The sequence below is a fragment of the Cylas formicarius genome, unplaced genomic scaffold (genome assembly GCF_029955315.1).
Source record: "Cylas formicarius isolate icCylForm1 unplaced genomic scaffold, icCylForm1.1 PGA_scaffold_10__41_contigs__length_53128322, whole genome shotgun sequence".
Lineage (NCBI taxonomy): Eukaryota > Metazoa > Arthropoda > Insecta > Coleoptera > Brentidae > Cylas > Cylas formicarius.
Genome location: NW_026844214.1, coordinates 28734046 through 28759408, shown reverse-complemented (window position 1 = coordinate 28759408; position 25363 = coordinate 28734046). Strand labels below are relative to the sequence as shown.

General features: G+C 33.4%; 1 protein-coding gene across 1 annotated transcript in view; it reads left to right on the top strand.

The window, feature by feature from the left end:
* LOC132706504 (uncharacterized) overlaps positions 1-25363 on the top strand; it is a 96552-nt gene that overhangs the window by 29532 nt on the left and 41657 nt on the right. The window contains exons 3-4 of the mRNA XM_060677860.1: positions 8419-8692; positions 19390-19417. Coding sequence (XP_060533843.1) covers positions 8419-8692; positions 19390-19417 — 302 coding nt within the window. The remainder of the gene's footprint in view (positions 1-8418; positions 8693-19389; positions 19418-25363) is intronic.

The window sequence follows — 25363 nt, the reverse complement described above, 5'->3', positions numbered from 1 at the left end:
ATGACTTCTGCGCAGGGTTAAGGTATCGACGTATGTTAGGTGTGTTTAAATGTTTAAGAAAATCTCCGACCCATTCATGACAACGAAACATTGCAGAAAAAAACAATAGAGCAGTAGAGCAATTTCACTTATTGTTTGCTGGATTTTGACAATTTTTCATTAATATTTATTAAGTTCTTTTTAGATAAACATTGTATAGACATCAGATCTTGTTTTTGTATTAAAATAATAATAACAATTAAAAATGATTTGTGACTAAATCACAGCAAGCGATAGTGAAAAAATAACTTCTGATGATTTTTTCCTTTACATTTTTAATGTAAATTTTTGATCCCCATATATATCACAAAAGCTTTCAGTCCAAGAATTAGATAGATAGATTTAGATCCGCAAATGTTACTTTTTACATAAAATTCAAAATATGTCAGAGGGCTAGATTTATAATATTATATACGAAATACGATTTAAATTAAGAAAGTTGTTAGTTATCTACCAAGATACATATAGCAACATAATATTTTAAAAGTACAAGTGGATCCAAACAACGTTGATATCTTCATATATGAGATATAATAAACAGTCATCCGGTACATAATAATTTTTATTCTGTTTCCTTTTTACGAGTATTCTATCGGGATATAGGTGTGGGTGAATAAATAACAATAAAGCAAAACCTATAAATTGACCGAAAAATTTTGCAATGAAAACATTGCCAAGCAATAAAAGTAGGTTAAGTATTTGTTGGGCCACTTTGTAGTCCTTTTGCATACTTAATAAGGTTTTATTGCTCTATACTTTTCTGACATCGACTTTAGATTAATAGAACACAAAGTTTTTTGACTGGCTATGACGTTGATATTTCTTTATCAGTGTAGAAATTTTAGCCAGCGACGGAAAGCTTGGTTTATGGTGGATTTTTTTAAATTCTTTTTTTAACGTGGCGTGAATGTAAGGCGGCGAGAAGTTTCTATTGTTTGACGAAACATTTTCAGCGAATGAGGGGTTCTGGTCCACACCGCCAAGTTTTATCAATTTTGTTATTTAATTATAATTTTAAAATGAATCATAAAATTTCAAAAAAAAAAGAAAAATGGCAGGGAAGTCCCAAGGTGTTAACTTAGTGATTACGTACTCTTTTATATTATATTTCTACGGATTTTCGTTGCTCAAAATAATAGCTGCACTTTAAAATTTTTACTCAGAAATAGGTGGAAAGTATTTTTTTTCTTTCGGTCTGTCGCAGTGAATACCAAGGCAAGAAATTCACATCTAACAGTCTGTTCCGATTAAGAAATATTTAACGGTGCATCCCGAAAAAGATTAAGCAACGAGGTCTCTAGTGCGACAATATAAAACATTTCATCCACGATAAAGAGGTACGAACGATTTTTCTCGGGCAGATTAATTCGAAGAGATAAAACGGAGCCATTACGGAGGGAGTCGTAGAAGACTTGGTGAAACTTGGAAATATATTGGGAAACTGACGAAAACGTTAGCAAGATATATTTCGTGATGAATATGTTCGTTACAGGTTGGCATCGCCTTACCCGTTTGAAAATGTTAAGCGAGCTACTATAAAATTTTAGTGTATAGTAGCAATTTGATACCCGCCTTTCAGGCAAATATTGGTTTGCGCCATGTTCACGTCTTATAAGGGAGCCCTAAAGTTTACATTTGTTCGATCCGAATGGCATTTTCCATTAATCCTTTCGATTCAGGATAATTGTAAACGATCAGTCAACAACTTTAAAAGCTCTTAATCGCTCAATTGCCTTAACTCAATGTTTTTTTTATAGTTGACTTATTTTTTACTCGAGAAAAATTTGAACCCTTTAATATCTAGTTTCTTAATGCACAAAATTTCATTAGAGCTTGTCTTCTGAAAATAAATCTAAACTTATAAATGTTTTTTTTTATAGTGGCGACGAGAATCTGAGAAATATTTTCTAGTAAAAATGCTTCGAATTTTGGAATAATATAGTAAAAATATACGGTAATTAATTATTTAAGGGCTAAGTAAAAACTTATCTTCTGACCATATTAATATAAAACAAATATCGTCTGGATGAAAGTCCTTTGTGTTCATCAATTAAGAAAATATGAAGAGAAGAGAAGAAGTACTATTATGTATTATTTTTGTTGACACTAAATACAAATTTCAAAATAAAAATTCTAATATTTTAAAATAAGATATTAATAATTATCATTTTCAATTAATTATGGATTTTATAGAAAAATAAAGATAGACGATTTTGCATATGTTATTTACATCTGTCAATATCCTGTCTGTCAAAATTAATGAATATATCACACTAGCAGACGAACAGGGATTTAGATGAGGAAGCTAAGACAAATCGAATACAACCCACCAGCCTTTATGTGTTTTATTGACTTGAAGAAAGCCTACAATACAATTGAAAGATGTAATACACCTTCTTTATGATCGACAAATTCCATTTAATATCATCAAAACAATTACACAGATAAAATAACATACAAGCAAGAATATAGGGCGAACTAACTCAACAAAAATTGAACTGAGGTAGCTTTTACTTGATGAAAATCCATTTGTCAAAATAAATAAGAACTAAAAGTTCAGATTTTCACGAAATTATATATTATGACATTATGACACATTTGATAAAGACACGGTGTTATCGAAACAATTGTCATGTCATAATATATAATTTCGTGAAAATCTGAACTTTTAGTCCTTATTTATTTTAACTCAACAAATATCAGCAAGTAATAGAATTTGGCAAGGGGACTCTAAGCCCGCTTGTTTTTAACATCGGATCGCAAACTAAGAGAATATAAAATGGGAAATAGGGAAGTGAAAATTCTGTGCTATGCAGACGACGCGGTTCTTAAAATAAAACAGCCAAACAATTGAATATGGTTATATCAGCGACAAAAACAAAATCGATGGTTAGTTCCAAGTCACCGATCAGATGCAAGTTTGTGGTTGAGGACAAAATAATAGAACAGGAAATGAAATTCCTAAATATTTGGAATTGAAATATCTGGATACGGATACGTCGAGGCAGAAGTAAGGAACCAAGCTCCAAGAGCGCCCAGGGTAGCAGCGTACCTAAAAGATACCATCTGGCGAAATAAACACATCCGCACTGAAGCACTAATACTTACCTATGCAGCAGAAACCCGACCTGAGACCCCGAAAACAAAAAGAATATTAGAGACCACGGATATGAAAATAATTCGAAGAATAGCGGAAAAAACACTCATGGATAGGGAAAGAAGTGAAGATATTAGGCGAGTGTACGGGGTAGATAACATCAATGACTAGGCGTTGGATCGAAAGATAAAATGGAATAAACACATTGATCTTATGGCAGAAGAACGAAGAGTGAAAATATCTAGGAAAGGGGGAACTACAACCTCCCAAATGACTGAATGATGGAAAAGATGTGAAGAAAAACAGGAAATCATGTCTATATGCAATAGGAAGAAGAAGAAGAATATCCTGTTTTCTTAAAGGCCTTTCTAAAATTCTAACTAAAAAAGAGCATATTTATTTAATACAATTTTACTGTATTGGAAATGTGTCTGCAGCATACACTTGAACCTGGAGATGAAGAGAGACGAGTTTTGTTTATGGAAAGTTCCTTGGAAACCGACGATTTTATAGATTTATTTCTGGGAATGTAGACCTCATTGATTCTTTTCCAGTCTCGGGCGTTTATAATCAGCTAGTGGAATGACCTATTTATTTATTTATTTATTTATATGTCCCAGGTCATTCAACAGGCAGACGCAGCTACCCAATTAGCGAATGGCATAATATAGGCTTATACTATTTAACAAAATCGGGAAAGTGAGTAATAAATTTCTTATCTCTACAATGAAAGCAAAAGTTGGATTTAATTAAATTATAACTACGAGCTAAAGAATTTTATATAGTTTTTTTTTTTAATAAACTATGGATTAAACTAAACACATCTATTCCGTTTAGAAAAACACAATTTTTGTTAGCCCGAGCAAATCTTATTATAGGAGAGAGCTCAATAGAAAACGTCAGTCTCGTGCGCACCTGATATGGATTAGCGTTAAAGCTCCGATAATTTATACAAAAAGAAGAATCCACAATGTTATTTACAACTTTGTAAAGAAAAACAACATCAAAACAGTTTGTTCAAGTTTTCTTCGTACGAGCAAAAGTGTCGATCTCTGTTGTATCTAAAGTTTAAGTTGTTAAAAAGTTTTTTTTGTATGCTTTCTATTCTGATGATATAATTACTATAAATAGGATTCCAAACTGTGGATGAGAATCTAGTACAGATCTTATCATGTTATTATACACCATTATTACTGACTGATGCATATTGAATCCTTTGGAGTTCTCAAAGTGAAGCCCCGTTTTTTTTTCACTTTTAAATCATAGGCAAAAGAAGCATAAACAGAAACCGGAAAACAAAGGCCAACATCGAAAACAAAAATATTAAAGAGTAAAGGACCCAGATGAGATTGCCGGGGGACACCCGAGGTAACATTTGCACGAGATTTTTACCATTGACAACAACAAGATGAGGTCGCCGTGCACACCGAAATTTCCGGGTTTTATCATTAGAGTTAGATGATGTACTTTATCAAAAGCCTTGGAGAAATCGGTACAGCGCACGTCTCAAAACCATTATGCATGGAAAAAAATATCATGGATGAACGGTACCAAGTTTGTAAGAACTGAACGTTTTATGTGAAAACTATGTTGATTTGGATCTATGTCATTCTTGACCAGAAAAAACAGTCGTCAATAAATCGCAGCCTCAAAAACCTTGGCAAAGTGATATAAGGGAGAGATAGGACGATAATTAGCGGCGTCTGTAGAATCAGCAGATATTAAAATAGGGACTATCGGGGCCAGTTTCCAGCTTTTTGGAAACTTCCCTTGACCTAGAAATTTATTAAACAGAATGTTAAGAGGTTTCGACAAAAGTGGGCAATTTTTGAGAAATTGTGCCGGTATACCGTCCGGCCCTGGGCAATTTTTAGGATCCAAGTTGCGTAATAATTTTTTAATAGAATGTTCCCAAAATCCAGATATGACAACACTTATGCTCGTAGAAATTGATGAAATGTAGGACGGAGTATTCCTAGGTGCAAACACACTCGTAAAATAGTCACAAAAAAGTTGAGACATATTTTTAGAAACATTTGCTGTAGCACCGTTGTCAGTTATTTTATCAGGCACTGATTTTGTATTTTTTTTATTATTAGGAAATGAAAAAAATGTTTTGTATCTGTTTTAAGATTTTCTTCGGTTTTTGCAATATATTTTTTATAGTTAGTTATTTTACTTGTTCCAAAATCTTTGCTTAGTTTCGAAAATAATGAATAATCCTCGCTTTCTTATACCTTTTCCACTTTTGTCTTGCTTTCTCTTTTTTCCGCAGCAACTCCTTTGTATTGTGAGGGAACCAAATAGAAAACTCACTCTTGTTTGTAGTTTTAGTTGGTACAAATTCGTTTATAAGTTCATATATAATGGGTGTTTTCTTTCGATGTATAGAACTTTAAGTTGCAATAAAACAACGATGGATTATTCGATTAACATGAATTTTATTTATCCGAAAGATAATCTTGCGGCATTACATTTTAAATATGATTTCTGGCATATTACCGCCACGGCTGGCGCGGATGTAGTCCAATCTGGACGTCCAATTTTCGATGACTTTTTCCAACATTTGTGGCCGTATATCGGCAATAACACGGCGAATGTTGTCTTCCAAATGGTCAAGCGTTTGTGGCTTATCCGCATAGACCAGTGACTTCATAGAGCCCCACAGAAAGTAGTCTAGCGGTGTTAAATCACAAGACCTTGGACGCCAATTCACAGGACGAAAACATGAAATTAGGCGGTTACCAAACGTGTCTTTCAATAAATCGATTATGGCACAAGCTGTGTGACATGTTGCGCCGTCTTGTTGAAACCACATCTCCTATACGTCATGGTTATTCAATTCAGGAATGAAAAAGTTAGTAATCATAGCTCTATACTGATCACCATTGACTATAACGTTCTGGCCATCATCGTTTTTGAAGAAGTACGGACCAATGATTCCACCAGCCTTTAAAGCGCACCAAACAGTCAGTTTTTCTGGATGTAACGGTGTTCCGACATACACTTGAGGATTAGCTTCGCTCCAAATGCGGCAATTTTGTTTGTTGACGCAGGAATTCAACCAGAAGTGCGCTTCATCGCTAAACAAAATTCGCTTATGAAAATCGGGAACAACGGCAATCTCGTTTTGGGCCCATTCGACGAATCTACGCCTTACTTGATGATCGTTTGGCTTCAATTCTTGCACGAGTTGGATTTTGTAAGCACGTAAACCAAGATCCTTCCACAAAATCTTCCATAAAGTGGATGGACACAGATCCAATTTCTGTGCTTGATGGCAGATGGACTCATTGGGGTCTTCCTCAATGCTACGCTCTACAACAGCAATAGCTTCTTCTGTACGCACTGTACGGCGTCTCTGGGGATACAAGTTATCAATAAGAGTAAATGTGGTGCGAAAACCTTCCATGGTTAATCGAAGTAACTGCTCTGATGGACGATTTTGTCGACGATAAAATGGACATAGTGCGCGATACGTATTCCGCATAGAACCATTATTTTCGAAATAAAATTGCACTATTTGCAAGCGTTGTTCAGGCGTGAGTCTATTCATGATGAATTGCCAAACCAAACTGAGAATAAATCACTTGACAACTGTTAAAGCGGTCGCCATCTTGAACAGTAATGCCAACTTAAAGTTCTATACATCGAAAAAAACACCCATTATAACCATAAAATACAGTCACATCCTGCTCGATTAGAGCCGAGTTCAATACACTTTCCCGCTGAACATTGCAGAGTTTTTCATTTATTAAGCTGTAGTTCGCTTGGGAAAAAATTCTCTTAGAATAGGAATTGCATTTAAGATATTTAATGACCTTAAGACTAATGTTTATTTCAAGAATGATCTGTTCAATTTGTTCCGTTAATTCTAAATCAAACTATACGTAACTATTGCATCTTGTTGAGAAAAAGTGTAGTTTGATTTAGCTTGATCTATAACATCGTCCATTGAAAAAACTTTTAGGCAATTTATTTTTCAACGATCATTAAATAACGCACGCATCGCATATATGTACATTTAAACAAGCAACAAGTATTACCGACAGCGGCTTCAACTGGGATCAGTCATAAATTCGGATCAAAATTGAACAAAATGACAGTATTTTATGACTATTTTCCATGAAAATTAAAAATTGTTGCAATTCGCTATCCAAAATTCGAGATATATCTGCCGCAACCGAGATTTCGTCCTGATAATAATGTTTGCCAGCGAGGAAGTCCAAATTGTGCCGGTTCAATTTCAATCTAAAACTAATTTAAAATTAAACCTTTTGAGAATTATTTCCAGCAACGGTAAACACAACCCGTCCGCCTCTACTTTAACAACGGATACTTTTTCTCTCGAAACATTTAATTAAGCGAATTGATTATGGAAACACCTGCGCAATGCACAGGAAGCCGTGTGGCTGAACACTGCAGTGCCAGTTTGGAAGTATAAAGAGAGTCTGAAAATCGGAAACATAAATAAACTATAATTTCTTAGCCAAACGTACATGAAACATTTTTTTTGCATTGCACATTTTGAATAATCAGCCAATTATATGTAATAATATAATAGGTTTCATAGTTTAAGCATAAATAAAATGCTGCTGCAACTATTTTTATGTATATCTCTTCGTCCAGCAAAATACACAAGTGGATATTCGTTGTTTTTAGTGGATTAAGGTTACAAAATTACAGATGAATAACCAACGGATCAAATTTAGCACCACGTGTATACAGGGTGTCTTAAGTATGCGGGGTTAAACCCGGGCACTATAAAATAACCTTTATCGTTATTTATTTTTTTATAACCTGTCAGCATTTCAACTTAAATGGTCATTAAAATATTCGTCAACTTCAAACTTAATTTTCTCGCGCAATGCTGACTCGATTTGGATACACATTTCTTAATTTTAGCTTAGATCTTCAAAAATGTTATTATCAAAAACAATTTTATGTAAATTCAAGTTTTAGGCATGTACAGAGTGTATTAAGAAAAACCATTTTTACACTCAATTTTTATCACCTTCTGTGGGAATTTCACTCAAGACTATTAGGTCTTTTCTCAGTATCTAGTCACGTTATTATATCAGTTATGAAAGGAATCAGTCTGCTAGATTATAAGAGTTATATAATTCCAGAAGGCACAAAATAAGCCCTTTAAAATGTAAATCTATCTATAGCTCAAACAAAAGAATATAGTCGATGATTTGAATTCTTAAAACACAATTCGAGATAAGAATTTGATTTAGTCTCGTCGTCAGCAACAACCAAAATTTCCATTGTCATTTCAGAGGGATTCTTTTGCAAGGCATGGTGCGAAGAATGGGTAGTCCTCTACGAAGATTCAACCTTGGCTTGGTTCGCGGATAAAAGTCTGAGCAGACCAAGGGGTTTTGTGAGAATAAGTGACGCACCCGATCTGTTGGCAGTTGGTGAGTGGACGAGGCAGGTACCAAGAAGACCAAGACTTTCGAAAGCGTGCCATTTCGGACAACTTCTCGCAGTGGGATGCAGAAGGATGCACCAAATCCATTGGCTCATGGCGGCGACGCCAGCAGAGATTAAGTAAGTTCTAATATTGCACAGTGTTATGTTATATGTTACACTTGTTTACTGAAATTCTGCTTAAGACCAATGAACTAACCATTTTAATACTAACTAGATAGAAAATCAGCTCGACCCAAGGAGATTATTTTAGAGTCGCCACTGGTTTGGCATTGTAAATTATTTTTAACTTTGTTGTTCTCCAAACTTTTAATTTTTCTCTTGTTGCTAATCAATAATAGATTACATAGAATCTTGTATGAAACTCTTGGAGAGATCGACAGCCGCCAAGTCATTTAAAAATGATGAGCGTTCAAATGTTAATTTATTTGGTATTATATACTCTTGATAGATATAAAAAACTTCAAAAATTGAGGATATGATGTTGATGATGAAGTAAACTTAAGAAACCAAGAAAATAATATTTTGACAAAGCTTACACGCATAAAACAAACTAAAAAGCAAACAGAAATTTAAATCAGCTACCACAAAATCAATATATAGCACAATTAAAAGAGAAAAATTGTAGATTGGAACACGATATACAATATTCCAAGAGAACTTACTAGCAGAATTGTTTTTCGTACTTTTCCAAAGAATTTGGCTTCAATTAGCTGTGGATTAACATGATTATAAATTTTTATGCCATTGCACATAAATTAATTTCTATACAGACTGCAATTGGTAATTGTGGCCGTTGTTTGTTCCACGAGTAGGATACACTATGATTTTTCGCTTGTATTCAGTTTGAGCACTTAGGTATCTAAATATAATTTCGAAAGATTTTCTTTATTTCCATATTTCAAGTATTCTTTTCATTATAATAAAAATATGCAAGAATGATGGCAGATCATATGGCTCGGAATATCTCGTATCCAGGATTACAAACATCTGGCGATGGAAGGAAGATTTAAAGCACAACAATCTTCTATTAAATGAGTGTAGCAAAAATGTACTAATTAAAATGAAACTTGGAGTAAGGAGTGGATTGGAATATAAAAAGGTTTAAGATCGTTAATTGGCAATCGAAGAAAAACGTCGCAACTCGTAGCTGGTCTGTAAAATGAATAACTTTTCAGTGTTTAGTTAGTTCCACTAGAGCTAAAAATAAAATTTCTCAAATTTTTGACTTTAAAACACTCTAGAAGGCTTATGCAAATAAACAAAGTTATGAAATTTGGGATACGGGATCTCAGAAGGTGGGAAATATAAGAGAGAAACCAGATTTCTAAAAAAAGGATCTCTAGCCATATTTTCGCAAAGAAACCAGTAGCAGGGTATAGATTCGGGCACGCACTGTACAACAATGTATCGACTCTTTGAACTCTGTTGCGAAATTCCATGAATTCCAGAAATTATTTAACCGCATCCCGCTCCTGACGACACGGAACGCAGTTGTTTTTTGTGGCGCGTATTCTCTCCAGACATTATTCATTCGCCAGCGGTGAAGTAAATTAATTTAATTGAAACAAAGACTCAAGTGCGGTTTTGCTCGCGATATTAAAGCAATGCTGTTTTGAGGTTTCCCGACGACAAACATCAAGAGGACAATTGATACGTTTATGCAATTTACCGTGCAAAAACAAACGGCTTAACATGTTTTGTTGCGGAGAAACGCGGAGAAACGTTCAAAGCGACTTTACGAACATGTCTGGGGCACTGTCGAGCTAACGTTGATAACAATACAGGGTGTTTCAATCAATACATAGATTTGTAGTGTGCCCTAACTTGTTTTGTTTTCGAGATTCGTCACTGCGACCCAAACGATCTGTTGTGAATCTCTCCATGGCTATACTGGGTTTCTCACCGTAGTTGTTCTTTATAAGTTTTTAGGGTTAGAAAAAACTTAGAAGTTTGAAATTTTGCGACATAGGTTTATTCAAGGTTAAACGCTACTGCAATGAACTAAAGCAGAGCAATACTTTAGTTATTTATTTTTAAAGTAAAATAATTTAATTTCTCAAATTACCTATTTTTAATGACCACATGCCTGGATATGTTCGTGAAAATGTTTTCCTACAGGATAACTATTTTCCATTAATTCATTTTATATGCAAAAAATATTCATGGGCTAGTCGAAACAATAAGGGATTTTTATGTATGCCTCAGAATTTAATCTGTCATATTCTATTTGTCAGAGGAAAATTGAAATCGAACGAGATTTAAGGAGATTCAAATTCAACCTGCTTGGTGGATTTGAGATCTTACAGTTCAGCGAACTTCCACAGGAAAAAAAATTATGGATTATAATATTTAGATTTAACCCAAATCGCTTCCATATGTCGGCCTTTCATTTTGATATTAATGAAATCGTTCACTTGAGAACCACAATTTGTTGTTAAATGTTGAATGCATCTATTTGATGGAAAAAAAAGCATTTAATAACATTATGCGTTTTAGTCTATTTAACTATTAAGATTAAGATAATAATTGTGTAGCTTTAAGTATAAGTTATTTAGAAAAATAATGATTTTATGTGCTTTACATATAAACTATTGAAGAGTCAACAGATTGTGTAATTTCCGCAAATTGTTTAAAAGTACCTGATAGAAACATTTTTTTTAATCTATCTTAAAACCACATTTGTGTCTAAGTGCTTTGGGTTAAACCTCATTTTGAACTTAAATTCTACAGTTAATATATAAATAATCTTCCGAGATATGAAGATCGATATGTTCGTCAAAAGGGTATATGAAAATTTTAATTTTTTCTCTCTTATTACTCAAAAACCTCGATAAAATGTATGCGCCCTAGAACCGTTTGAATTTTCATAGGATTTATCAGATACCGAATAAAGAAAAAAAAAAACCTTCATTTTGGAAAAGCAATTGCCTCGAAAAAAATCAAACACAAAGACGGATTTGCACGCTTCAACAAATACACGTTTCGTGCTTTGTAGGGGAGAATTTGATTGACAATGTTAAAAAAAGATAAACATTTGTTCTTTTCTTACTGCGTATTTTTCGTTCTCATTGGTTTATGTTATTATATGCGATTGCTTTCGAATGTAAAAATAATAATAATAATTGTTTATTTGTTGCAAGAGTTTGCATAATCAGCAACAATAGCCAAATCAACTGACCAATATTACAAGGACAAAAAAGGTTGAAATAAAAGGATTCTAGTGCAGCCCCCAATACCGTACAAAAACGGATTAAAGAATAGAAAAGGAGTCACTAACAATATCAACTCCGGGAAAACTGTTTATAATGATAGTTAAATTGACAACAAAGGCACTCATAACGGGCGTCCCACAAAAGGCAAGTTGTAACATTCCGTTTCCATAAAAAAATTTAACACCAACCATGGTTAAAGTGCTTTTTTAAAGCTGAGACAAATTAAACTCTTTTTTGTTTAATGTTTGTTTGCTGTATTTCTGCAAGGAAGGATGTGGTGGGTATTCGAACGTTCTCCTTAATAAATGCCCTAGCGGTAAACCACAAAAATTCCGAAGAATTTCGAAGAATCCCAGTGGAATTCCAAAAAACTTAAGAACTTAAAACAAAGATAACACACCGATTTCTTTAAAAATAAAAAATATTTTCAAAATTCTGACTCAAATTGGAGTAAATTTGATTTCTTCCTTTTTTTTTGACACAACTAGTCGGTGTAGCCTAACAAGATAATTTTTTTACTCACTTGTCTAAAGTATACTATTATGCAGAGATCAAGCTTATAAAAAGTGTCATTTTAGGATGTCCCCTTTGCTGTCCACGGTCCAGTGTTTGAAAGCGATCCTATTTTTTCCGTAGATTTTAGCCATAATATTTTGACGTTTGCCAGTTCTGTCAGTCACGTCTCAAGTCACTCAGTAAATATCCAATTATCACGTGTTCACAGGGTGTCACTTTAAATCGTCAGCTTCATTAAACACTGCCGTGAGCCAATCCAGCGTTTTCTACTATGTCGTAGGTCGCGAGTTCGATGTGGTATTAGTAGTAGATTTGATCTCAACAATCGTTCCAATTTTCTATAGCATTAAAAATCTTTGACCATTATGCGATGCCGATTTTTGTCAGTAAGGAATCGTAAAATCCACCGTTTTGATTCTTTTTTGCCATCGCTTTCATGTGGTCTGTCTGGGTATGTTTAGTTTAGTCAAAATGATTTAATATCTTCTTTCATTGTGTGAATATCTCCTGACATTTGTTAAAATTCCTCGGAATTCTAAAAAATTTCAGGGCATGTCTAAACCCTAAAACATGTACAGTCAAATTAATTAAGCGTTATCCTGACAAAACACATAAAAAAAATTGAAGAAACAATCCAAACAGTGATTGCTAAGCATTTTAACAGTCATTGAGATCAAAGTTAATTGATTTTTGAAAAAGTCAATTAATTTGAGTACCTAAAAGAAATATTTAAAAAAATATTACTTAAACCAGGATCGTACCAGCAACCTAACGCAGACAGATGATATCTTACCACTACGCAATGTATGTCATATTCCCGTAATTAAACATAGAAATAATACTTATATTAACGTTTTTCATTCTGGAATTCGGAGATGGATTATTTGATGTTACACAATTTTATTGTTATTATTAAAGCGAGTCTATTTAGATTTATAAATTTTTTATAGTTGAATATCTCATTTCATTCACCACAAAAGTCAAAAGGTATAATTTTTACGAAACACAAAAAAATAGTCAATTAAAAATGGTATGCTTTGTTGGTGCAAATATATATTTAGTGTATTTGTTTATATGTGGTTTTTGAAATAGGCAAAATACTGCCATAAAAATGGCGCATTTAAACTTATTGACGATAGTAGCTTCATAAGTTTCTGAATTATTAAGACGGGGCCTCTATATGTCTAGTAGCTATATAGGTCAACCCAATAACCCAATAATACCCTTAAACTATAATCCCGATACTTTAAAACGAAACAAAAATTAAGTTCGAGTTATTGATGTGCATCATTAATAATGACAAACAATATAAAATACGCGTTACTAAATTATCGCTCATTGTAGCACCCTGTATATGCCAAAATCAAATTCTGAATAAAAGTTGGTTTTGGTTAGCATTGTTGTAAGTAAATCTTGAATTAAATAGGATCGTGATTCGAAGTTTCATGCAGCAGTTACGAACTCGGAGTTATATATGTAAGCCCGCCTTTTTTTGCGAACCTATCCGTTTTACTACAACTCTCCACATAAATTGCTAGCGATTCAAGCACAGGAGATCCAACCTACATCGCGTTCAACCTGGGGTTAATGGCGGCGCTGACACTTCCGCCGCGCTTACCCCAACATTTATCTCTCAGGGCGAAACAAGAATAATTCGTTTGAACATTTGTATTATGAAACTTATAGCATCCACACCTGTACCGCGCGATAAAAAAATTAAAGATTTAAAAAATGAGGCTTTCAGTAAAAGGACTCCTAAATAAACTTTTTTAAAATTATTTTAGAAATGATACATACATTAAATTTTGACTACCTTCGATTAACTAAATTTAAATATTTTGTACACAAACGTCGCTACACAATTTGCCGAACAATGTTTTTTAAAGCAAGAAATTACAGGTTGCGCTGTTGAAGTTTTAGAAAGTAATGATCAATTTAAGCCCGTCCGATATATTGTGACCGACTCAAAAAATCTATATCAATAACGGAAGGTAACGAACGGTAGGTAGGGAATTTTATTAAATATAACACATACACACCACTATTTTTATCTTGCACCAAATTCTCCATAACTCAAGCTTGCTGCGGTTCACTCTGAGTAACACAATAAATAATTATTAAAGCTAGAAAGCATACTTGTATTTAGTATAAAGCAAAGCTGTAGTTAGCTAGTTAGGGTCTAGGAGACGTCTATTGCGAATGTAGCAGCATCACAGTTTTTAATTCTCTATTTTCCTAAATTCTAAAATAAGTTCAAATTGTTTTGTAATAAGACCTTTGAGATAAGCCTTCTCAAACGACGCCTAAAGCTTTTATACATTGGACTCGTATAGTGGATTTTACCAGTAGCTCACTGGGACATGTCTAGTGAAATGAAAATTTTACTTAAAACAGAAATGATTAATACGCATAATATAATCAAAAACTCATGCAGAAATTTATTTGTATCTTTAGACATGTTGACATTATCATTGCTTTACATTGTTTCAGTTTTACTTTATGTAATGAAATTGTTTAAGCAGTCATACAAGCAACGTTCGATTTATTACCATCTAAGTCCCTGAAACAATTCGAACAAATATATCGAAATTTTGAACGGGTGAGCATCAAAAAGAAAGAAATAAACAGTTACCAGAAAAATCGGAGAAGTTAAAGTCATCATTGTTGTGATGTACAGATAATTTCATAAAAAACTGATCCGGCTTGAAAATTTCACTTTATATTTTGAGTAGTATACACATCATCAGGCTATCATATCACATTTTGACACAACAAAGTTTGTTGTGACGTCCAATATGGGATCTAAAGACAGGTTTATGCAAACATTTTGAGTAATAAAAATTATTGCGCATATTTTTAAGAGTTCAGGGTTTTTTCCTCATAGATACCGAATGATTCACTTTGGGTGTTTCGTCAAATGTTTTAGCCAAGGGCGTAAGAGGGAGTATTTACTTTACATTGTCATTGCGTAAACCACTTCATAACTGCAAGAAAAGTCTATTCTATCTCTTACAATAACATTGCGTTAACAACCTTTACTGGTTGTTTGAACACGAAATTATTGTAGGCGATATGAGATATCCTCTTTGCTAAATTTGTGAGGATATCTTGCAAAAAATAAATATTACGCTTATATTATATAGGTACTAGAGTATTCAGTATTTTGATCAATTTTGTTCTTTATCATTGGTTGTCCTCGTAAGTTTAATCATTCGAAAACGTTTAAACTGAACATACTCGACTTTTATTTATTTTAAAAATAAAAAGATAATTTTCAACTTTTAAATAAACAACTTAGAGATAATTAGGTTTAGGTAGGTAGGTAGATGTTCCACACTGGGCACCATAACATTCTGCAATATTTCGGCATAAGTTTGGCCCGAAATCTTCCCTCAATCCGCTATATCACAGAGTTGAAACTCTGGTTGTCTGGTCTATACACTTTCATTTCATACTTTTTGGAAAACTGAAAGATGTTTTCATTGGGAAATATGACTATCCCAAAACTGATGTTATTGCGCTTGATAGTTAAGAACGAAAATAAGTCGTGCTTGCTTCTGTTTTGGAGTGAGTGAACTGTGAAAAGTGAAACGGTGGTTTTATTGACAAAATACCCGTCCCTTCCATATTTTAGCACTTCCGTTAAGTGTGGCGTCTTATATTGCCAAAACTTACTAACAAACGCTGCAAAAAAAGGAGCTGGTAAATATTTTATCAATGATCAGAGACTATATTTTCTTTAAAAAGCAACCCCAACAAAAATGGACTTGATGTGAATTGATGTCTTTTACGAAAAGCTTTTGCCACAAATGTCTCCGTATTAAATAATTTCAATACTGGAAGTGACCGTCGGTTAGTGAGAACAAATATTCAAAAAAATACTAAATACAAACGGCAAAAACTAATGCAGAAAACACGTTTTCCTACAACAACAAAAACACAGAAACAAATTTAATTCCAACAAAGACAGACGAATGTGGAGAATTAAATCATAGCGTAGAATAATATATATGCTTAGGACATAGCATAAACATTAATAAAGAAAACCAAAACGTTGAAGTGAATAGATTTGGCTACATCTAAGTACCCATACCTCTTAAGAACAGGATATTTGATAGTTACAACTTGCGGATTAGAAACTTAGAAACTATAGCCTTAACAAATAGGAGTTTGGAAAAACTTTAAGTATGCCAAAACGTATAGCCTTGAAGTCGCAGTATTGCCATTGCCATTGCAGAATCCAAATAGATGAAGTAAAAAACAATACAATGAAGAACACGCATAAGTTAAAGAAGCGGCAGCGAAATAGATGGCGAGATGTTATAAAAGAGAACGCAGGAAATCAATAAATGGAAAATCATAAGAGAGGAAAACAGAGAAAAACTTAGAATATGCTTTTATCCAGCAGTTGGTGTCCGACGTCTGAATAAAAAGAAGAGACATATTGAGGATTGTGTTCAGCATAAAATTGATGTAGCTAAAAAAATCAAAATACAGGCAGTTCAAACATAGATATTGTATCCCAAAAATATCACATCAAAAAATAATTTTCAAGTATCTTCCTTACAGATAAGTTATGCTGGGGTTGCGCGTTTAATACTAATATTCAAAAATAATGTTTATATTTTTTATTAAACAACAATTTCAGATTGTTATAAAATCTTAGTAAATGTTAATAAAGATTTTTCATAAAAAATTAATAATTTTTCGATGGTACAACATATTGCACGTAACACTTCCCGAAAGGTGCTTTTAAATTAAATGACACTTTCAGGACTTGTTACGTAAATTACTATTAAATCATTCATTCTCGACAAATAACAATATTAACTCTATTATTGCAATCGTGGCACTGGATACATTGGTCTAGTGCTAATTACATCGAATTAGCTTTAATTAAATGTCCAATTTCGGATTAATCCGATTCCCCATCAAACTTTAGTTTAGCTAAATGCCGCTATTGTTTCCCGTCAAAGATGTTTCTTCGGAAACCTTTTGTTTCTCGTAGGTATTTAAATTTTACAAGCTCTTTCGAAATTGGATCTTTTATAATTCTCAGCCAGTCAAATTTCAATTAACGTAAACACGGAAACAATAGCCCAATGAACGGCGGGAGAAATATAGCGAGGCGGGTCTTAACGAATCCGTCAGCCTGTTTCTAAGACAAACTTTTGATCGGGATTTAAGAAAATCCCATTTACTTCGCCCGAAAAAGTATTTCTTTTTGGCACAGTTTGACAGGGAAACAAACTTAAATTCTACCTTCACGGTTCAAAATAAGTCCCAAAAAAATCTATAAATGCAATAAATAAATAAAAGCAAATTATTATTTATTGCATTTTATTGGGTGTCATACAAATGGGATGGTATTATATTATGAGTGACAGTTTCACCAAAACCTGTATAAATTGACTTTAATAAGTTTCCTCCCTAAATTAAAAGGCTACATCCAAAATTTCCTTGTAAAATCGAAATGATGAATTTCTATAACGGTTTTTGAGAAAATTGAATTAATTTTCCTCCAGTATGTTTGCAGGAACAACAACCACTTTTACCAATTTATTCGAATGAACTGAATTGACAATATGGCAATAATTAACTATGTTGATTTTCACATAACAAAGGATGGTGAGATTAATATTGATACAAGAAAAATAAATAGCTAGTAACAAATAATAATATTTATCAAAATTCATTTTCTCCATTTAAAATTAGAAATTTGCTTTTTATTTTAAATCTTTCCAAATGTCGTTAACGTTTGTATTATGTATACTACTCGGTGCTCTAGAGAACAGCTGGATTTAAGACATATGGTTATATGTTTTGGTGAAGAACTTAATGAGATAATGTGAGAGTACTGATATTATATTGACCTCTCTGTTCTAATTTTGTAAAACCAAAAAAAAAAAACAATTATGCTTGCGTCTGTGTTCTATTTTCAGCCAATTTAACTCCTGAAATGTATACCAAATATGGTCAAGACTTTCTTAACTCGAATATTAAGCATTTTAAATCAGAGCAATACACAACCCTTTTTTATTTTTACTGGATAAATTTGTCTATTGACATGGAGTAATTGAAATTTTAGCGAAATATATGCCGAGAATTTTAAATTGCGGTCCATGAGCAAGCTAAGATCTCTTGTTCACACAACCTAATAGTGCTTTATAGAGTTCTCCGACAAGTTTGAAATAAGATCTAGTTCAAGATTAAGATGGTTATTCGCTCACTGATGATAATCGAACCATGGAAATGCCAAGGGGGTATGAGTCAAAATTACATTTTTGAGATAATCAAAGAAAACTGTTTAAAGTTACAATAATGGTTATAATTGCCGGTGTTCGTTAAAACAAGACAAATACAGGTTACAGGGCAAGATATATGTTTAAAAGTAAAGACCCAAACATTGATTGGTTATCAAATTTTACCTGTTGCAGCCTTCCAAATCAGTGCTCAGGAAAAAATGAGCAAGTTAGAAGTTTAAAGCCAAAATACTGAATTTTTCTTATCATAAGATAAGAGCAAACGTTTCCAAGGCTTTCGAAAAGTTCAAAATACCATCGCACAACCGTTTAATTGCATAAACCATTAAAAATATTGAAAACAACTCTGGCTAAAAATATTGCTAAATGTGGCTTATGAATGTTGGTAAACTAACTTTCCAGAATTTTGGATGGACTTGACAGCCATTTTGTTTCTTAGGAAGACAAATTTTATGTTGGTTTCTTTAGAAGTAAACTGAAACTGGTTCAATGTTAGATGTTTTCCAAGATGTCGGGAAATAGCCTGTACCAAAACAACTATTAAAAATGTTAACACTGTTAAATATAATTTAAATTATTATTCTAGATTAATATATAATAATATATTAAAAGGAATCTTCCACCAAGAGAAAAGTGATCTATGAAATAAGTTTTTTATGAAATATCTAATAGTACACGATAGAATGGTTAATATTTAATACAGGATAATTTCTAAATAACGTGGCGGTTAGACAATTTTATTCGAGTATTTGTCACGTGATCTGTATTATATTTAAAATATTCTACATACCAACGGGCTCTAATGGATTTTTCTCTGTTCTAGTGACTGGATGACGGCCATCAGCAACACGGTAAGTCTATTGTGCCGAACCCATTTCCCTGTGATGTATGTGATGTTTCCTAAGAAATATGCATTCCCAAGTCTCTAATGAATAACCCGCTTACGGATATGTATAAAATTTAATCTTTTGTCACGCTCACTCCGCAGGCATTCACGCAGCTTGATAGAATTACATTTGCCTTACTTTATATTTCCTCTGCCGTTGGATACTCGTGCAGCCTCGAAAGCTTTCAACAGCGCGATCTCGAATAATATGCGTGCAAATTGGAAAAATATATCTATCTCTAATGTATTTATGTTCTTGCTCTCTGGGTGTCGTTATTATGCGATGTGAACACAAATGTGTTCACACATTTCGCAAATTTGTGTTCACACAAAAAATTTGTGTGTGTAGGGTGCAATATAAATATATTGCACACTATATTATTAATCAACCAATTAATCAATCAACATAGGACGCATATCACTGTTAGATAATATAACAATTTGAGACTGATTTTCAACAGATAAATTCAGTAAAATACTGACACCGAATCCTGACAAAGTTATATCATAAATTTTTAAGACTACAGTTCGTATATTCATTTGATCTACCAAATTTATATGGGGGTTCATCAAAATCGTGGTTTTTCGTCAAATTGAAAGTTTTAATGTCAGTTTTAGTATGTCTAATGAATGTTTCGTGTATGCGATATAAGGAAAAGACCTACATGACTGCAATTTATGTTAACAATTGTTATAATTCGTAGCGTGTTGCCACTGTGTGATTTATTCTTGACCATATATGGGCATGAACACCAATGAACGTAGACTGTAAAAATTAGACAGTTCATTCTCAGCTGTGATGATGCGGTGTAGGTTGTATGCGATGTTACCGGAATGTGCGATTTCCGTAACAATTCAGTTGGATGGCAAATGAAGATCAAACTCGGTTAAAATTGGTTATCTGAAAAAGAAAGGTTAAAATTAAATCATATACCTCTTGAGAATTGTCAGAAAATGATACCGATGATTTATAAATTTATCTGAGAATAATATAATACAATATAATAAATATTATAATAATATGGCAATAATATAATAATAGATTGAGGTACCATTCGTGGTTCGCAAATATCACCACTACCGGATACTGCTTTCGATCTTTCTTTATCACAAAGTTCTTATTTGCATTCGGATATACATCTTATTTACTATTGTTGCAAGCCACATCGAACATTTCCGGACTATTACCACGGGTTTGGGAGCAGTCGGATGTTTTCGGAGATATTTCCCACAGCTTGAATTTTTCCGTTGGTCAATTTTGATGGCCATGTACTCAAAAACTTATGGTCGTAGAAAAAGTATAGCATACCACATATTTGGTAAATTTTTAAGTCACTCGTTTATTAAGCACTCGGTCTGCTGCGCCCCGCTGGTGCCAAATAATCTCATGACTCAAATGCCGGTCTTCTACTCTCTTCTGTAAAATACCTAATTATAAACTATCTAGCGTGCGGGAAGCGTCACTTTACCCCGGGAGTTTCTTGTTCCACGGATCCAAGCCACTTCGGACATTTTCAGGATATTACCGCACGGGTTTGGGAGCTATCGGATATTTTCGGAGATTTTACTGCACGGCTTCAATTTTGACATTTGTGAATTCTGACAGTCATGCTAGTCAACGTATTCGTGTTGTTCTGCAAAAATATGCCCAAAAACAAACGGTCGTACAAAAAGTATTGTGTGCAACATGTTTGGCAAACTTTTTAAGTCATTATTAAACACTCGCTCCGCTCGTGTCAAATAAACTCGTGACTCTAATGCCATTGTTGCATAATATACTATAAACATTAAATCTCTAAATATAATGGAGTATAGCAAGAATCGGTGTCATTTCAAAGTTTTTCACATAACCGCAGAATTTGTGGGGATGAAAATTTACAAATTCGAGGTACATATTTCAGAGGCTGATGGTACATATTGTAGACATCATGTGCCATCAGCGGCTAAAATTGACCAAAAACATGCTATAGCGCTCAAACTAAACTACCGGAAATATACGAAGTGAGTCGCGATCCTGGATAACGAAGCTGACGTCTTAAAGCGACAATTTACATACTCCTGATCGGTGTAGTATAATTTGATATTTTAAGTCAGGGAGTTGAAAAAATATATTTCCTGCATGTTTTTTTAATATTAAAAAATACAAATCGTTTTTTTTATGATGGAAACGAATTTGTATATTTTACAATTTTTCTCTTATTCATTATTCTTATTATTTCTGTTCCACTTTTCCCGTCTTTAACTGTTGATTTAATGGTGAAAGATATAAATATGTGCTACTTGTTTTAATTTATATAATAATCATATGAGGCAATAAGTGGGACATATTATAAGTTAAATCAAATAAAATTGTTAAACAATAGTAGCACGCAAAGAGAGTACACACGAAATAAAAAGTATTTAGCAAAAAATAAAAGAACACACTGCACTTCCTCAACTCCGTCCTCCGTCTTTTCGTTAAACTAATATATAACAGAGAATTTTATTTATCAGTTTTGATGAATTAACTTTGAAATTACTTTGGGCTTCAAGTAATTATATACTCGGAAAGGCAAGAAAAAGTTTAACGCGCTTCAGCTTTCATCGTAATTAACTACGTGTTTGTTTTTCCCCTTGTAACAACTTCGAGGTACATTGATTAATGTACCTTTCAGGCTACCGTATAAAATATTTTTGAAAAGCTCTGGCCGTGGATTTACACCATATTTTTTTTGTGTTAGTTTGTTGCATATAACAGAAAATGTATGCAATCATTCATCAGGACAATATAAGATAAAATAAAATACAGTTGCATTACACGTAATATAAAGAACACGTACATTTTGTCAGTTAAAAGAGTATGAAATACTCGGCAGCCATTTCACCTTACAGCAAGCATAGTTAATTGTGACTTGCAAAAGAATAAACCCCTAGAAGCTGTAGAATGCTCGCTTTGTTAAAACTTTCTTGGCTACGTGTTTGAACCTAAACAGGAGGGTTTTTGTCGCAGGCTTTAGTGGTATTTTAATGGATACAGTAGTAAATTGAACCTCGCATAATCGCATAAAGATGAAAGAAATCAGGCTTAAGATTATCCTTATTCTATATTTTAGCTCACTGACATGTAAGAAATGTGTTCCGTAAACTGGCAAGAGAATACAGGCACTAGAAAAGGATGGAGAAACGTCAGCAGAAAAATATAAAACAGAAGCAATGGTGTCTGATCCACCTCGTCAAGTGGATCTAGAAAGCTTCCTACAGGCGGCGCAACTCCCTTTGGGATTGTGAAGCCACTATATACCTATGTACCTTATTTTGCAGACCAAAGATTCTCGTTACGTCAGAAGTTTAGCCCCAGTTTAACAGACAATAAAACAAGTGAGAGCCAAAAATCATTAATAGATTGTGCCTTTAACGATTACGTATAAAAAAAAATTGATTTTTTTTGCCACTTGGTTTGTATCGGCATTCCTATTTAATTTGCAGTCTTTGACACTCCCGTTATTTACTTCGTTCATGTTCCGTTTCGAGAATATTAAGTAAACTGTTCTTTCCTCATCAACAGTTCGTTATTACTTCTGTAAACATATTCTTTCGATAATTTTTAAATTTTTCTTTCCAAATACAAATTAAACAATAATGTTTTAGCCTAAACCATTTAGCTATTAGATGATATATATTTTCAAAAGCTAAACTGCACTTTGTCCATTTTCTTTTCAAACAGCATCTCGACACAATTAACTCGTTGTTTACCTGACAATTTAACTGAGAACTGTCGAATCGTCGAACTCTCAGCGGGCATATCCGTTCATGGTTGTCCCTGATAAAATCCGAATGGTCAAAAAGATGTCTTACAGCTGGGATAATATAGTGTGTCAAAATGTTGCGACGTGACAGGAACAACATCGCAGATTTAAAATATATTGACACGAAAATTGAAGGCAGATATGCCCCGTCGATTTATGTATTAAATTGTGGGTAGGCCCTAACAGTGGATTTGACGAATGGGAAATTTTTTCCATTTTTATCGGGTTTCTGGTTCATCGACCATTCCTGACATTTTATTAAGTGGAATATTCCAGAATGGAACAGTGGGTTAAATGCGTTTCAGAACGTGGAGATTAACTCGGAAATGGAAATGGGTGGTTATCAACTGGGTGAAATTCGATTGCATGTAAATAAAAAATGCGACTCGGCACTAATCAATGATTAAAAATAAATGAAAACAGCTGAAAAATTATCTTAATTATTATTAGCTGAGAGAAAAAGTTATCCATCAACTATCTATAATCATAACCATAATTTATATCTGAACCTCAATTATCCGCAAGGGAAATTTTCTTCTTCGAAATTTTATGTGGGATAGTGAACTATCTAACTGGCATAGCAATCATGGAACAATGAGGCGAATTGATGTCTTTCTCTCGCTCATTTATATAGGAGAAAGTAAAACATCTGAAAAACAAAAATCAAAACATCGCTTGCGATACCTACACCCTTTTAAATCAAATTTTGTAATATAAAACAAAATAGCATACTTCATAAGAACAATAACAAGTTTGTGACTAAATGCAATTTGACATTTTAATTTTAACTGTAGGATTCATTGAAAAAATTACCTAAAATATACAGAATTTTCAGAAATCAAAAAGTTATGAGGACCTGTCCAAAATGCATGCTTTTGAGAATCTTCCTGTAGCTCGGATACAAGTCGACGTATCATGATATAATTTTTATATTTATACTTTTCTCCAAAAACGAGCCCGAAACATCTGAACTGAGTTGCCACATTGCCGTAATTTTTCTGACTAATTTCTATAAGAACGCAAAATCAGTCTCTGAAATCTGAACATAATTGGACACGCCGAGCTAGAAATTGCTATATCCAGACTGTTGCCATTGTTGTTTACATTTTTGGTGGTTATGATTCTCTCCGTACCTTTTTCGTGTTGTGTTTGTGGTCAAACGTGTAAGGAAAACAATGTGCTATACGGGTAAGTGTTGCTTTATTTACAAGTTAATTTAAAGGATTTAAAAGTGGTTTCTATAGGACCCCCACTCACAAACTAAATGACAAGTGTGGCAAGTATGAGGACCTAATAGGATCTTAGATAAACCCGAGTGATTTAACAAACTGCAAGGTACCCTTAAATAGCTACATAGGAAAAATGTTTGGGTAATATGTTTTAGTGTGCAAGAATTACTGGAAATATAAGAAAACAATTAACCTTCAAGTTTTATTAGAACAATCACAAGAAATACTCCTTGACAATTACAAATCCTTGTAAAACTCACCGTGGGAAAGTTTTCATTTTTCATCACACTTGAAATAAAATTGCCTTTTGGTTGGTCAAAAATTACAGAAATTATTACCGCAGAAAGTGGGGAATTACCAGAATCAGTTCAGCTGCAACTGCAACAGGAGGAATTTAAAGGATAAATCTGCAGGATATTTTTGGGAAGTCTGAAGGCATTACAGCAAATTTTTGAGAATTACCAGGTAACTATTCAAAATTTTGCGGTACTTTATTTGTAGGTCACCTACCTCCTTAGGGAGGTAAATAAATACTGCAGTAGGTACACATATAATTTGACAGTGATGGAATAGAAGTAGTTCTATCAATAAATACTGATTTTGTAAATCTACTTGTTGGGTTCGGGACAACTTAATTAGGCAAAATATTGTATGCACAACTTGGGAAGAAGGGATCATGTTTTTGGACAAGTTATGAGACTGATCCATGTTCTCTATCCCATTTTTTTGTAGACTTGCATATATGCCTAGTTTTGATATATTTTATTTTTTAGTTTAACAATGGATAATATTCCTCCTCAAAAATGGAACTGCCAGGGAGGCTGATAGCTTTAGAAGAGCATCCATATCACTCCTTTAAGCTATAGAAGAGGTGGTTAACACTCGATAAAGTAGGCA